The sequence below is a fragment of the Sycon ciliatum genome, chromosome 1, assembly GCF_964019385.1.
Source record: "Sycon ciliatum chromosome 1, ocSycCili1.1, whole genome shotgun sequence".
Lineage (NCBI taxonomy): Eukaryota > Metazoa > Porifera > Calcarea > Leucosolenida > Sycettidae > Sycon > Sycon ciliatum.
In genome coordinates this window covers 20999929-21015753 of record NC_088643.1, presented here as the reverse complement: position 1 = coordinate 21015753, position 15825 = coordinate 20999929, and the positions used below count along the sequence as shown (strand labels likewise).

The following is a 15825-nucleotide window of genomic DNA, read 5'->3' as shown; positions in this document are numbered from 1 at the left end:
ACGTCGGTTTTCCAATAAGGCTCTGATCTTGCAAAGTACGGCAGTCTCCCTCCTCCCCTCCCTCATGGCTACAATACTACTAAAGCCTAGTTCACATTCGACGGGGCGCGACGGGACGCGACGTAAGGATCGACGGGAAGCGACGGGACGGTCTGACGGCGTCCAATGTGAACACCGGGAACGGGAACGCAACCGTACTACCGTACAGATCGGGAAGCGACGGGAAGAGTGGATCGATCCAACTTTTCATACCGTAGACGGGCGTAGGCGGGGACGCAAGCGTACAAAACGGCTGCAATTCGAGTGTGAACAGGAGACGGCGTCGTGCGCCGACTACTCCCGATTCGTACTTGGAAATGTTAAGCATTTCGAACACTGCGCTTCCCATGATAACTCACAGAATGGCTAGGACGACCTGAGTTGAATTTTAGCAACATAAGATCTCATGTCACTTATTGTATTGAGGGATAGTTCAGAAGCGTGACAGACGAACTATTCTATCATTTCCTGGGGCTATTATTTGAATGCCACAACTTTCAGAGCTAATTTTTTGGTCTTCTTGAAAAACTGGTATTGTGAGCTTGATTCCACTTCTTTGAAGGAGAAATAATTGAAAAGAAGTCCCGAAAAACGAGAAATTAGGTCCGAAAGTCACCCCGTCACGGACCGTGCCTTATGACTCGCGCCGTTCGACGTTGAACGTCGCAACGACTGCTGCATGTCGTGTCGTACGAAACGTACAGGATTTTACAGCTCACCCCAGCCCTCCCGACAAGCCCTTACGTCCCGTACCGTCGGCGTTGCGTCGAATGTGAACTAGGCTTAAGCCACAAATGTTGACATGCATCTTTCTTATAAATTGCCCTCTGGCTAACAGTTATGCATCATTACCCTACCCCCCCCCCCCCCCCCCCCCCGCATGTACTAGTACCTCTTTCAGCAGCACAAACTACAAAGTCTACAAACCATGCAGAACGTTCATTGGCAGTAAACACCAAGAAATCGATTGGCAAGCTAAGGCACAGGAATATCCAACAACGTACCGACCGCCGCTGTCATGGTGGTCACTGGGCAGTTGAACGGATTGCGTGAGCCATTCGTCAACACGACTCCGTACGCGTACACACGATGTAGCGTAGCCGGCTTGAGGCCGCCCAGGCGGACGGTGGCGCCCGGTCGAACGGGAAGCGGCACGCGCACGCCTGAGTGCACGACTGGACTCCAGTCTCCTGTGGACAGCTGGTAACTCTGGTAAGCCAATGACAGGTGAGAGAGCGTCACAGCGCTGGTGTCATTCACTGGTTCAGGCACGTTGAAGAGGACTGTCGTTGGAGTTATTCCGCCATCTACCAATGCAGGGTGCGGCCACCGTAGTACACCTAGGGTAGAATGGAGAGGAGAGGGGAGAGAGCGCTAAGAATACAAAGTAAATAATGGAGTCCGGGTAGCGATAGCCAATATTTTCTTCAGACCTTTTCCGTTTCAACTCCCTTTCAACTTATGAACATAATTGTAGTGGCAAGATTTACTCAGTGTTTGCCTGCTCACGTACCTGCCCACAAAAACAGACATGCACACATACATGAAGAATTTAGATGCAAAATGCAACAAGCAACAAATTTGAGTGAGATCTTGAGTTCAGTGTGATCATTCTTTATATGTCTAGGGGCACTTTCAGTGAAATTTTCACACGAAGAATCTGAATAGAACCAATAAAAAAACTAGTACCCAAATATGGATTTAGATTCGAACCGCACATAAAGGAATCTTTTTCTGGCCATAATCCGAAAAGTGATGAAACGGATATGTCACGTTTCGTATCTAAACTCTCCACATGTACACGCACTCACGTATGCATGCATGTACTCGCATACATTCTGCTGCTGCTGCTGCTGCTGCACATACCTGTAGACTGCTTCAGAAAACACATGTAGCTACTAGCTGCTGCTTGGTAGCACTAGACTCACCCTGGTCAGCTGTGGTCAATGATACTGGTGCGGACCACGACGAGCAGCTCTGGTCCGAGCGGACACGACAAGCCCTGATCTTGTACCGGGTACGAGGCGTCAATCCCTGGATATGGACTACCTGCTGACGTGCCGGTGTCATCAGCATCTGCATCTGTACGCTGTCGGCAGGTACCATCACCCATGAGTGACCAGATGGCATGCCCGTGGAATAGTCCACGACGAGATAGCTAAACCTGATCATCTCTGCAGTGGACTGAGTCCTTTCGTCCTCCTCAGGGTTCAGAAGAGGTGCAGCAATGGTCACTGCCGTAGCGGTGCAAAGGGAAGGAAACGTGGATGGAAGTGGCCAGATCGGACCATCTATACAGCACACATGGAAAACCAAAATCTTCTCTATTGCAGTACAGTGCGGATCGGCTATAGGGTTGTCGGCTATAGTAATATACCTCTTATAGTGATCGTATTCTCGAATTCATTTTCGTAAACCACCCCTTTCTATACATATCGGATCGGCTATAGTAATAATCGGCTATAGTAATATATCGGCTATAGTGATACGATTTCTTAGTCAAAATGATTTTATTGCATACATTTTTCACCGGCTATAGTGATGATCATAAAAAATTATACATCATACATGGCGAGATCTGATCGCTGCAGTCAGGAAGCGCTGGTACGACTATGATATCCCTCGGAGGAAATTCGAAATGTTTGGCGTTGGCTGTGCTTGTTGTTCCGGGGCATCCTCGAGCGAGAACGGAGGCAGTAATGAGTACCAGCGCTGAAGCGCTACCGTGGTCTCCTCCGAGATGTTGGAGAAGGCATTCAGGTAACAGCGAAGACGATCAGGGACGCAGAGAAGCTTCTCCGTGACATACGACATCACGCGTCGGTCGACCTGCCACTTGGAACGGTTTCAGCGGTGATTAGTCGAGCGATGGCGACCCAGACTGAGACTCTACTCCCACTAATCGATCCTGTAGATATTGTTGATATGTGGATGGAATGTGTTGAAGTGTTTCTCTTCCAAAAGAACACATTTGTTGAGCACAGCAACTCCTTGAAAACTCATGTCAAAAAGTCACGAAGTTTTTGTTTCCGCAGGAAGTAGCTCTGCACTGCGCGTACTGCACAGTGACATGCACAGCACGCTTCTGCACGCTGCACTGATTCGAATGACACCATACACGCATGTGTCAGGCATACCTAAGTATGCATATCACCTGTAGTAATATATCGCCTATAGTGATATTATACTGAAAATCAAACACCAATGCTATAGCCGATCCGTACTGTATTGGCCTACTAAAAGCATATTTGTGTTGATGTGTATCAGCTGAATGCTGAGTGAACAGGTTTGCTGGTGCTGAATGGCTTGGATGAGAGGAGAGATAGCCGTGAGGCAGCCATCAATCTGCTATGTCACAATAACACGAAAAGAAAAGAAACCTACTAAATGTGCATGCTTGCAAAAGTGAGGGGAAGACAAGATCGATGCCCGGGGCCACTGTTCCTATTCTCAGCCTATGAGCAGTACATTCTGACAAGGGTCTTCTATCACTCGCATTCCAGCGCCGCACTCCCAGGGCAAATAACTATGAGGTGTCTGAGCCCGAAAGCGCAGTGATAACGGGAGAATATACATGTTAGATTCAATGACACTGACAAGCAAAGGTGCAATCCGATCCAGGCTACACAAAGCTGGTGAGTCGGAAAACAGTGAGCGTGTGAGAGTTTGGTTGGGAACAGAGCATGCACCTTCTGTGTTTTTTACAACATACTTTAAGCACGCGCAAGAATCATTTTAGGGCAGCAAGTACGCTTGCATCCTTCCCTTGTGCCCAGTTGCCTACCTGGGTGTTCAGCAGTCCTAGCTGTGATTATCGCACTTGGCAGCGATGGTCCGGCTGACGAACGGGCCTGCCAGAACACCTCGTACGGCGTGTTCGGCCGCAAGTCGGAGATGGTTGCGGTGCGCTGCTCGCTCGGCGAGATGCGCTCCGGCAACCACATCCACGCCTGCGTGGCCTGTGTATTGGCTTGTTTGTATGCCAGCCTCAGGTGGGGCGCGTCGGAGCTACTGACATCCTCGGCGGAGAGCAACCAAGGCATTGGAAACGATAGGCTGGTGGCGTGAGCACTGTATTGTGACGATAGCGTGTCGACAAGAGGCGGTACGGGAGCACCTACAAAGTGGAGGACACAGAATTAATTTCGATGGTGCAGAGCATCCGAGCACGAAATAGCAATGGCACATCAGCACGCCACAAAGTATGGAAGCAAGAGTACATAATCCTCAAAGAGCGCGCAACTCCAGTTCACGGGATCTGCGACGGCAGCAATTCACATCATGTGACAAACCCACACACATCGTGTTTATGTGCACCCTGTGAATGATAGATACGGGATTGCACGCACCCCTGCTTTGCTGGGTGTATCCCTCTGGTGGTCACTTTGTGCTGTTTGCCAGCGTAACCTACTAAACCAAGTCGCGTGATGTGAAGTTCTGCCGTCGCAGCACTGGATAGAGGTTGTGCAGACAGCTGGACACTCTTGGAAGTTGCGCGCTCTTAATGAAAGGCACACACAAGCGCACACGTAGTAGAGGTACTTTATCATACGTAATTAGTGTACTTGAAGTACGCGTAGAACACCGTGTGTATTCGTGGTAAGCTGTGCGCATACTCGCACTGCCGTTGTCTTCTTCTCCTCATTGTAAATGGACAACTTACAAGTCATACTGGTAACTGTGAGCCTTTGAGAGTATGAGTGTTCCACACGCACACACATGGATACCAGTGCATATGAACATACGCTGACGGGAAAATGCTCGGAGGCAAACGGCAGAGCTCCCTCATGTCCAGCAAGCAGGAGAGGGAAAATAAAATAATAATATTCGAGGGGTCTGCTTCAGCATCGCTTGAATGTTCAGAAGCACACAAGCTAGCCTTCGCATCCGCAGGCCACCACTATGCCTGTTCACCTTAGTGACGAATGCAGACCTCACAAGTGAGTCAGGGGAGAGGAGGTGAGTCTCTCAACCAATCGAGAGGGAAAAGTTTTCGACTTTTCGTAATAACCAGATACATAGACCCTGATCAATGCTCGATCAAGTCATAATATCACTGCGGCCGTATCTCTCTTATCCTGACCTCAAAGTTACGGGCATCTCGGTTAACCGGGCACCTTGTGGGCAAGTTTAGTGTGAACATTTCTTCTTTTTGCCAATTTTTGTGGAAATACTGGTGTCGCAATCCAGATATCTGGCACTTTCCCATCAAAAATGAACATGATTCTGAGCTACGGACATTTCCAAGTTACAGGCAGTGCCTGGTCCCGGACGGCCCGGATAACAGAGATATGAATGTGTTTAGAAACCAGAACTGAAGTACATGCACGTATACACAGAGATGTGCTTACTCACCAGCCAGGGTAACGTCTGCAACCATGGCTGTATTTGCAGAGTGTCGAGCATTTGCCACAGAGCAAACATACCGGCCGACGTGATCAGCCACGACGTTCCGCAATCTAAGCACCCTGCCATTCCACATGACTTCGACTTGCTCTGGAAGGTCGGCCGACTGGTCCGTACTCCTGGGCTCGTAAGACCAGGTCAAAGCTGCCTGCGGGTCACTTGAAACGCAGTGAATCACGGCGGATTGGCCGGGCTGCGCGACCAAGTGCTGCGGGTGCACGTACACTGACACTTGATCTGTGGAGCACATCGCAACACCCAATACACTGAGAGTTAGACTGAAATCAGAGTGTCTGGGTAAGGGAGTACAGTGGTCAATGCACATCATTACACATATATTCAACAAACTGTACGTTACTGTAGAGATTATCCACTGGCATTAACCCTTCAAGGACATCTTACTGTATTCCCGACTACATTCATTCCTCGTACACGCACACGTGCGCACACCCACCCACGCGCACACATGCACGCACGCACGCACGCGCACACACACACACACACACACGCGCGCACACAACAATAGAGTGTTGACTAGCTTCCCACCTTCTCGCACGACAGTCACAGAACCTTGCGGACCTGCTCCCGACGTGCCACCACTGGACGATAGCAGCGAACAAGTATACACCTTGGGCGTTGGCTGAGCGAAGGGCACAAACAAAAGCTGACCCTCAGACCATGGCTGCTGGTGTGCCGCAAGCTCTGGGTCCCGGTCCCAGGTCCACTGGAGCGATCCAGATTGATCGCCGGGCGACAGGCATGTGGCAATGTGGGCGTAGGGTGCGATGCGGGTGTATTTCGACACACGCAGTACCCGTGGATGCACCAGTACAGTAGGTCTCACTGCAGACAAGCGGCAAACAAAACAATAGTGAACTCGGATGGAGAGCCAAAGATAAATTTATAGAAAAGAAAAGGACAAGGGTCAGCGTCGTGCAATGTTATGTGTGTGTGTGTGTGTGTGTGTGTGTGTGTGTGTGTGTGTGTGTGTGTGTGTGTGTGCGTGTGTGTGTGCGTGTGTGCGTGCGTGTGTGTGTCTTTGTCACAAAATACATACATCTACTCTGTATTTCACGGCTCATTTTGTCATCGTATAAGCCGCACCGACTTTTTCGGGTGAATTATGAGTGTGTAATGTACTCCAGAAAATACAGCACATGCAGGTAATACCTCAAACTGCTGTACCCACCTTGCACGTTCAAGTAGACCTCAACAGTAGCGGAGCCAAGAACATTGCTGGCCAGCAAGATGTACGTGCCTTGGTGCTGGACGGAGATATTGCTGATGGCCAGTCGATGTGCAAGCTGTGCAGCGCCGCTGGGAACCGGCGTGCCAATGTCTTCATACCACCAGGTCAGGTTAGGCTGCGGGTAGCCCTGAACCTCTGCTGCCCACTCCATAGAGGTTCCCACGGGAGCTTTCACATGTGCCGAGAATCTACTGGTTAACATCGGTGACTCTGCAGATGGAAACGAGCAAGCAGCAGAAGAGTTTAGTCTTCGTCCTGTGTGCCTTCATCGCCAGAAATTTGACAATGCATTACCCCTAGGCAGCCAGTGTTCTATGTGTTCTGTGTTCCGTGCTCCGTGGGTGGGTGTGCGTGCACATGTTTGTAGGCGGGGCACAAAGAGGAGTAGTGTTGCACTGAAACTCGGATGTTGAGCCATAAATAAATGTAGAAATGAAAAGGACACAAGGATACGAGTTAAGAGTAACTCTCCATCACTGTAACTGGATACTATATACAGTCAGAAAGTGCAATAACTAGGCACACAACTGACAAGAGTACTGAGGCATTCGACGTCCTGACACCTGGAGATGTGTTGAAGCTAGGTGTCAGGACGTCGAATGCCTCAGTACTCTTGTCAGTTGTGTGCCTAGTTATTGCACTTTCTGACTGTATATAGTATCCAGTTACAGTGATGGAGAGTTACTCTTAACTCGTATCCTAGTGTTGCACTGCATTAACATTAACAACACGCTTGCAGAACATACCCAGAACCTTCACCACAGCGGACGCTTGTCCCCGGCCACTGCCACTATTAACGGTACATGTATACAGTCCTGTAGAATGCCGGGACACTCCGGCCAGAGTCAGAGTGCCGTTGCCAACGTACAAGTCACGCTGATGCGTTCCGTTGTCAAAGAGCCAGGAATACATCACCTGAGCAGCGCCAAATACTTCCGCCGCACACCGCAGTTGGACTCGACCATTGGCGCGTGCAAGAACACGCTGCTTGTCTACTACAACGACTGGTTCAGAGTGTACCACTGTGTGCACTGGACAAGAAACCAAAGAGGCAAACGAACGAACATATTGGCAAGGAGATGGACAAATGAACTGCTACGTCATGCATTACGTCATGCACATGTCTGTAGTGATATTTCTACTTCATGTTTTCTAGTCTTTGCTCTCGTCTCGGTTTTCCTTTCATGCACATGCGTGATTAATGATCTTTGTCGAGAACTGCCGTTCACAAATCTTTAAAGGGGAAGTATACCCTAAAATCAAATTTTCACCAGTTGTCGTCTTCGGGGTGCTGAGTCGAATGGTCTTGGTCCGAGGAAGCTGAGACGCTCCCTTCCTCCTTTATTCTCAATCGAACTCGCGCACTTCCACCGAAACTGGGTGACTGTGCCCTACTAGATAGGGATTTGTATGCAAAAGTCACTAAAACGCCGTTTCGTTCTTATAAAAGCACGGATGACCGCAATTGGCCCATATGTTGTAGTCTTTTGGCCGCTGAGTCGGCTGGTTTTGGTCCGAAAAGGCTGCGATGCAGCGTTCGGCCCTTATTCCCAATCGAACACGGTTGAGTAAGCGGTCACGTGCTCATGTGTACACCAGTCACTTGGTCATCGCACCCTCAGGCTACAATTTACAGCCTGTTTGGGCCCGTTTCTGTCACTTGAGTTGAACCTTTGAACCAGGGACCGCGATTGGCCCATATGTTGTAGTCTTTTGGACACTGAATCGACTGGTTTTGGTCCGAAAAGGCTGCGATGTAGCGTTCGGCCCTTATTCCCAATCGAACATGGCTGGACAAGCGGTCACGTGCTCGGGCGTACACCAGTCACCTGGTCGCCGTGCCTGCAGGGCCGTGTAGGCTACAACTAACAGCATGTTTGAGCGAGTTTCTGTCACTCGAATTGAACCTTTGCACCTTTGAGTTGAACCTTGGTGTGAAATTTGTCGCCTGCTGGCACGGTGACCAGGTGACTGGTGTACGCAGGAGCACGTGACCGCTTGCTCAACCATGTTCGATTGGGAATAAGGGCCGAACGCTACATCGCAGCCTTTTCGGACCAAAACCAGTCGACTCAGCGTCCAAAAAACGACAACATATGGGCCAGTCGCGGTCATCCGTGCTTTTATAAGAACGAAATGGCACTTTTAGTGACATTTTGCATACAAATCCCCATCTAGTAGGGCGCAGTCACCCAGTTTCGGTGGAAGTGCGCGAGTTCGATTGGGAACAAAGGAGGAAGGGAGCATCTCAGCTTCCTCGGACCAAGACCATTCGACTCAGCACCCCGAAGACTACAACTGGTGAAAATTTGATTTTCGGCTTAACTTCCCCTTTAGCATGCATATATAAATTGAGTGTTCACGTCTTACTTGAAATTCCTGTAGTTTAAGTCTACAACTCCGTCGCCTTTCTCCTTGTCTAACTCAGTCTTTCCATTATCTGACAGTGCTGCTCTCACCTCTAGCTAGGTGCAAGCACCCTCCGCCAGACGCACGAACTGCGTTCCTATTTCTCCTAAGACTTTCAAATTTATTTCTCCTTCGTGTTTACTTTTGCTCCGCAGTTCATTTATTTATTCTCCTTTCTTTCTACCTCGTGCCAGACGTGCTCCATGAAGCCGCCGTCATGGTCTCGATGGCATCACAGTGCACCTGACCACGTGATCGCTACACAGCTCAGGCCCAAGTGGGTCTGTGCGCGGTGCATCGCGATTTATTTGGCCTCACCAAGTACGCTGCATAGCACAGTTGTTTCCAAGCACAGCCGACATTTTATGGTGACATTCTAGCCCAGCCCGGGGACTTTTGGGATATGTTCACTGCTGCCGTTGACACACAGCAGTTACCGCAGGTGTCCGAGTTTACATAGCTGCGCAGTGTACTCAAAGGTCCTGCCGCCCGTCTGATCGCAGGTGTATCAGTGACTGACGCGTATTATCAGACAGCCGTCAACACTAATAAAGCTGAGCATGGCAAGTTTAGACATCGGTATAGCCCAGCTATAAAGTCGCCTGCAATACATACCTCAGTCATGCACACGCTATGCGGATATCAAGACTACCTGTGAGACCCTCGAGAACATCCTATTACAACTGGAGGCCCAGGGGGAGGTACTAAGACCTAATTTTAAAGGCCAACGACTTGTATGCCACCAACTGCTATCCAAGCTTCCGTTGAGTGTGACAACGAAGCTAGAGGAGTGGCGGACCTCGAATGACATCTCGGTAACGTGGGACATCGAAGACCTGCGTCAATCCCTGAAATGGTACATCTCCGTCGACACGAGTTGGGTCGTTGGCCTGTTCCGCGTCTCTGTCGACTCGTTTACCATCTTTGTCGGCGGCATCATCGCCGCAACCCACGTCCAGTGCAGACAGGCCCCCTGCGTGGGCCCAGAACCTGACGTGTCTGGTAGAGAACCAGCAGATTCAACTCCAGAACACTCAGGATGAGATCCGCGAGCTGAGGGCAGCATCCGCCACAGCTCCTGATGTCAGGCAGAAGTTGAAACCCTCTTTTGTATCCAAGGGATGCGAGCAGCAGTTCGATATGAATAACGAGGTGTGGGCGACGATGGAGAGAGCAAAACAACAGGTCGGCGCAGGATGCCACCAGGACGCCGTGGACTCTCTCAACCAAGGTACAGAGATTCTCACTATAAAAAGAAATAAACTTAGGCGAGACCAAAAAAAAATGGAGATTCCCGGGCCCTCCCGCACCAAAATCGAGCCAAAGCCAATTTTTTTTATTTTTTTTAACAGTTCATACATGTACAGTACTGATCGTGTGAGTGGATCTGTGACGTGGAGTCACACAAACCCGAGCTTGTATGACTCCCAGATGTACAGATCAGGCCCATCGTTGGCCGAATTATAGAAAATTGAACGGGTAAACCGCGTACCTGTTTTCTGTAAAAAAAACTGAATAAAATTTACCGGAAAATACTGTGAAAAAAGTTCAACATGGCATGCACACATATATAGTCATGTACATACATGGGAAAAAATAAAAAAATAAAATTCGCCCGCCCGCACCAATTTCACATGGGTCCTGCCCGGGAATCTCGATTTTATTTTGGTCTCGCCTTATCCGAAAAGCTGATAAAAAGGGCTGGGATACTGTGGCGGAGTATACTGGCAACGATTTTGCGGATGACGACGACGATGCGAGGCAAATTCGTAGGGCCGAACTGGAGGCCACAAAGAAGACAAAAGAACGTGGGTCCCGTCGTTCTCCTCCATCCCGCTTCACACCATACCCCCAACGGGGCGACGCCAAAGGGTTCGCAAGGGCGAGTGCATTTCGTGGGGGTAGTGACCAGCCACGCCATGTCCCCTTCTCTAGAAGCAGCGACCACTGCAGGATCTGTGCCCGCCGAGGCCATTGGACGAAAGACAGTCGCCAGCCACTCCATACTGGGCACACGGACAAACCCCGCCGCCAGTTAACCACCAAGATAAGTTGCCCGTGGCCGCATGCTCTTTTCTGTCTAATGAATTTAATTCTCGTACATGTATATATATCTGATTCGTCTCAATCTGAGCTCTGTGGAAGACTAAAACGAAATATCTCATTTTGGGACTCCATGGGAGTCTCATCTTTCACACGTTCTGTAATTATTAATGGGTACTATCTCCCCCTTTCCTTCCTCACGGCAGTTCACGCACGGCCACCTAATAAGATGGCGGCCATAATATGCATGAATCTAGTGTACCTGCTCGTTTTATTAATTCAAGTGATATCATCAAAAACGGATGGGATTCGAAAAAAAACTATCGCCGGGTTTTAGTGAGTGTTTCGGGTGTTTGGCAAGGAAACAAAGAGCCAAAGTCGATCGTGCTCAGCAAGAGCAAGACAAGTTAGTTAGTGGAAATAAAATAAGAAGGATGAGAAAGACAAGAGTTCTTGATGCAGGTTATTGAAAACACAGGAAGCGCATGTAGTATTAGTATTTTCTTTTGGTTGTGGAGCGATGCTCAGGCAACAGTCCATCAGACCAGACGATATGCTACGGCTCTGGGTCAAAGCAGTCGAGTAAGCTGCAAAAAAGGAGGACAAAGAAGGACAGGACAGGACAGTGCAGATAATGAGTGGCTACGCTCGAAGACTCTTCAAAGTGGAAATGCAGTCCTACCTTGATTGCAGTTATTTCTCCACCCGGCGCTGAACAGAGGTTGGAACTGTTTTTGCGAGGTGAGCCTCCGCAACAGCCTTCAGCCTTCGCAACTCCGACGGTATGGAGGCATATGTCCGTAGCAGACAATTGTACTCTGCATGTATCGACTCGGCTCCTTGTTCGGCGAGAAGGCCCAGTCCGACGCGTACGCCCATCATGCTGGGAGCAACATGCTGCTCTAGCAAATGCAGCTTCGGTGCTATGTGGGCCATGTTGCGTGCCACCAGCTCGGACCTGACGAGGGCGATGAAATCTCTGATGTTGCCACTCAGATCTTCAACTTCTTGGTCAGTCACCTGTAGCAGAACAGAAGCAGAGCAGATAGAACACAGCGAAGCTCTGCACTGGATATTTTGGATCAAGTCGACTTCACGAGCAAAGTCTCAATGAAGAATTCCCAAAGTCACTTGTGAACAGTATCCACGTGCAAGCAAGTTATGGAATCATGTCAGCGGAAGTAGAACTGTGAAGTCTCATAAGATACCACCATGGGCAGCAGGAAAGTGTTCTTAGTATGTGAGGTACTTCTTGTCCAGCATAATTCAGTATGGATCAATACACTCGTGCTCAGGACAATGTGTGTTCTAACCAAGAGTATGGCAGAGTGCGTACTAAGTCCACTGTGCTTTGAGCGTTAACGTGTCTTGACAAACTTATTATATTACAATGGTTGAACGATGACGTACACCGAGCATACCCAGCAAATAGCTGCCTGTACCTCTGCTGGATGGCTGTAGCGTCAGGGAGAAGGCTAGGGCACCGCTGCTCAACCACGGACACAGGAGCAGCTGTGAGCGGCATGATGATCTCATCTGTGAGCCCTTCATGGTTGCCTATGAAGGCTCCGCCGTGATACGCCTGCCGCTGAATGTAGTGCTGCTACAGGATCAGCTCAATGCTCATCTCGCATGGTCCGCTCAAGTCTTTCTCTTTCAAAGGCGCTTGCACCTGCTGCAAGAGTCCATCAGCACCTGCGCTGAGCCTGCGCTCATCAGCCACGGCCGCTTTCCACTGATCTTGTATGTTGGCGCACACATCGGCCATATTCTGGCCGGCGACACCTTGCTCCGCACCATGCAGCGCGACAAAGTTTAAATGCTCCTGGAGAGTGGCTGCCTGCTTGAATTTCTCCCTCGCCTGATCCATCTGCTGCCGGTGCTGAGCATAGAGCTCGGCTAGCTGCACCATCTTGTCACTGTCACCTGGCGCTAGCGCAGCGCCTGCTGTCGTGACCAGCTGCGCATCAAGCGAACGAACATCACGGAGGAGGCAGTCGAACAACAGTGAGTAAATTCCAAGGTCGAGGTGGAGGGCAGGCAGCACTGCGTCCTCGACTGGGATTGGCAGGATAGGTGGCCGGATAACATTGTTGTAATGTTTGGCGTTGCTGATGTTGCCGCCTGCAGCTGTAAACCTTGCGAGGTCGGCTCCCAGTGACTCCAGGGATCGAGGGGTTCTGTCGTTCTCATCCCGCTCGTTGCTGGGCAACTCCATGGCTTTCTTTGTGCAGTGGCAGTGCAGGCAGGGTCGCACACCACTGGAGCCGGACAGGCCGTAATTGCTGGTTTGAAACTCGTAGTCTCCATACATATAGAAATACAGCCTCTTGCCGTTCCACTCCCCGCTAGCTATCAGTTCCTCTAGCTGTGGGCGGTAGATTTTCAGTGCTGTTTCGGTGTTGGCTACTGTGTCCTTTGCATTAAATATGCAGAGCGGAATTGTGCGCTTCACTGAGTTCGGGTGCTCAACATTTGCAATCTGCAGCACACAAATTAGAACAGCAGCAGATCTTCTTTTCAACTTCTCCTTTTTGAATTTTTTTCAAAATATGCCATGCCACAAACTTACTCTTTCCACTTTTATGAATGCAGTACTGTCACCAAGGATTGAGCTGTTTCGATTGATCAAAAGTGCATGCGTGTGTGTGTGTATATATATTTACCTGCATGCAGAACTTGAAAGAACCTCCTCCATGGTCACCTCCCAGCTTGACGTATATCCTGTCATCAGGAATGGCACCATTGTGCCATGTCAGCAGGTTATGCTTCGCGTACACGTCAATGTAGTGGTGCACTGTAGCAAGCAAGTTGGGTATATAGACCACCGCCACAGCAAGGATGCAGTCTGACTTCTGGACCATTGGAATAGTTTCCGCTACATATGCTGGCAATGCTTCTGACAGTGTGGCACGAACACGGTGCTCGGATTCCAGGTTGAGGCCATACGTCTTCAAGCAAGAGCGCAGGACACGAAGCTTGTTCCAGGATAGATTTAGATCAACCTTGAGAGAGAGAGAGAGAGTGCAAGGCCATCCTGAGCTGGAGATGGAAGCACGCCGGCCTGTTCCAGTACGTCTTTCTTGTCTGCATCACTCATGTTAGCCAATGACGTCGCTGCTCGTGCCCTAGCACCACTGGCGTCGACGCATACGGTCTCATCTGAAGCAATGAAAATACCAGTTGAAGAGTATGACTTGAATCCAGATTTGAGAGAGAAAAGAAATGTGCTTTGTGTGTGTGTGTGTGCATGCCACGCACACTTGTGTATGTGTGTGTACGTGTGTGTATGTGTGTGTGTGCACGCCGCATGCATATGTGTGTGTGTGCACGCCACATGCATGTGTGTGTACGTGTGTGCACGCCACATGCATGTGTGTGTGTGTGTGTGCACGCCGCATGCGGGTGTGTGTGCACGCCGCATGCGCGTGTGTGTGTGTGCACGCCATATGCATGTGTGTGTGTCTGTGCACGTCGCATGCATGGGTGTACACGCCGCATGTACATGTGTGCGTGCGTGCACCATTGTACCCAAGCAAAGAGCAAATACTGTAAATAATGTATTCTCAATAATGATGCTCAATGCCTACCAATCTCTCTCAGCTCGGATGTTCTCCTCCTTTTCGTGCGATCGCTAGCGGATGTTGACGACACCTCTCCAACCATTACCCGCTTATAAATTTGTGCCCGGCCCCGTTGATTCTGACGCACTGCAAGGGTTCCGTCGCACTGTCTTGCCTTGACCAAATGCCCAATCAACCGCTCAGTGGTATCGCCTTTCAGCTTGGATGGTGAGGAGGCCAACACTTGGGCAACCGTCGATGAGCGCGATACCGTGTTCAAGCGGGTGGTAGCAGGAGGCTCGTGTGTGCTGGGACGCACGGTGGGGGGACTACTTGTGTTGTACATGTACTGGTATTTGTTACTGCTGTGTATGCAAGTTAGTCATAATATATCTACTACACCGTTTGCTACTGTACTGCGCATGCTCGCATATGGTTGTTGTTGTTACTTTACCTGACCAAGAGGAAGGTCTTCCAAATGCTAGTGTTTGTGTGTGTCAGTGAGAATGCATGAGTGTAATGGAATGTTAGTCCGCAAGGGGACATAACATTACTGCTGTGGTTGCTGTTGTTGCAGCAGTGATGGTAACGGTGGGTGCAGTAACGGTTGCTGTCGAAACAAGCTTGCTAGATTTCTGGCGTTTTGTGTCCTCAGTGACAGCTCCACTGATTTTATATCCCACTTTCCGCTTTGGAGGTCTGCCTCCTTTCGATTTTGTCGAATAACGGGTGCATACTGTGCACTTTGAACGTGTGTGTGCAGCCCATGTTACAAGCTCGCCACAGCCACCACCACAAGCCTCTGACCCCCTGCAACGTCTCTCTAATGCGTTCTTGCACAACCTACACTATGTATTTAGGATGCACATCCTCATCATCCTGGCCAACATCAATTTTCAGGGCCGTCTGCAGTAAATGTTTGTAGTTGGCGACCGCGTACTTCGTTGTCTGTGTCAGGCTCAATATCTTGTGGCCACCAACCCGACAGCTTGACTGCAAGATGGCTCGATGCATGTCCATGAGTGAATAGTGTCTGTTCAAATCACACAAAAAGTTCGGAAATTGGTGACGAGTGACTTTTGTTTCCAAGGAGTAACTTGGAATGAATTTCAAATT

General features: G+C 49.7%; 1 protein-coding gene across 1 annotated transcript in view; it reads right to left on the bottom strand.

Moving 5' to 3' along the window:
- Positions 1–15825, bottom strand: part of LOC135817622 (uncharacterized) — a 132697-nt gene that overhangs the window by 71353 nt on the left and 45519 nt on the right. Inside the window, exons 21-27 of the mRNA XM_065330848.1 lie at positions 7441–7725; positions 6635–6904; positions 5992–6288; positions 5395–5682; positions 3824–4156; positions 1968–2330; positions 1044–1379 (exon numbers count right to left, since the gene is read on the bottom strand). Of these exons, the coding sequence (XP_065186920.1) occupies positions 1044–1379; positions 1968–2330; positions 3824–4156; positions 5395–5682; positions 5992–6288; positions 6635–6904; positions 7441–7725 (2172 nt within the window). The remainder of the gene's footprint in view (positions 1–1043; positions 1380–1967; positions 2331–3823; positions 4157–5394; positions 5683–5991; positions 6289–6634; positions 6905–7440; positions 7726–15825) is intronic.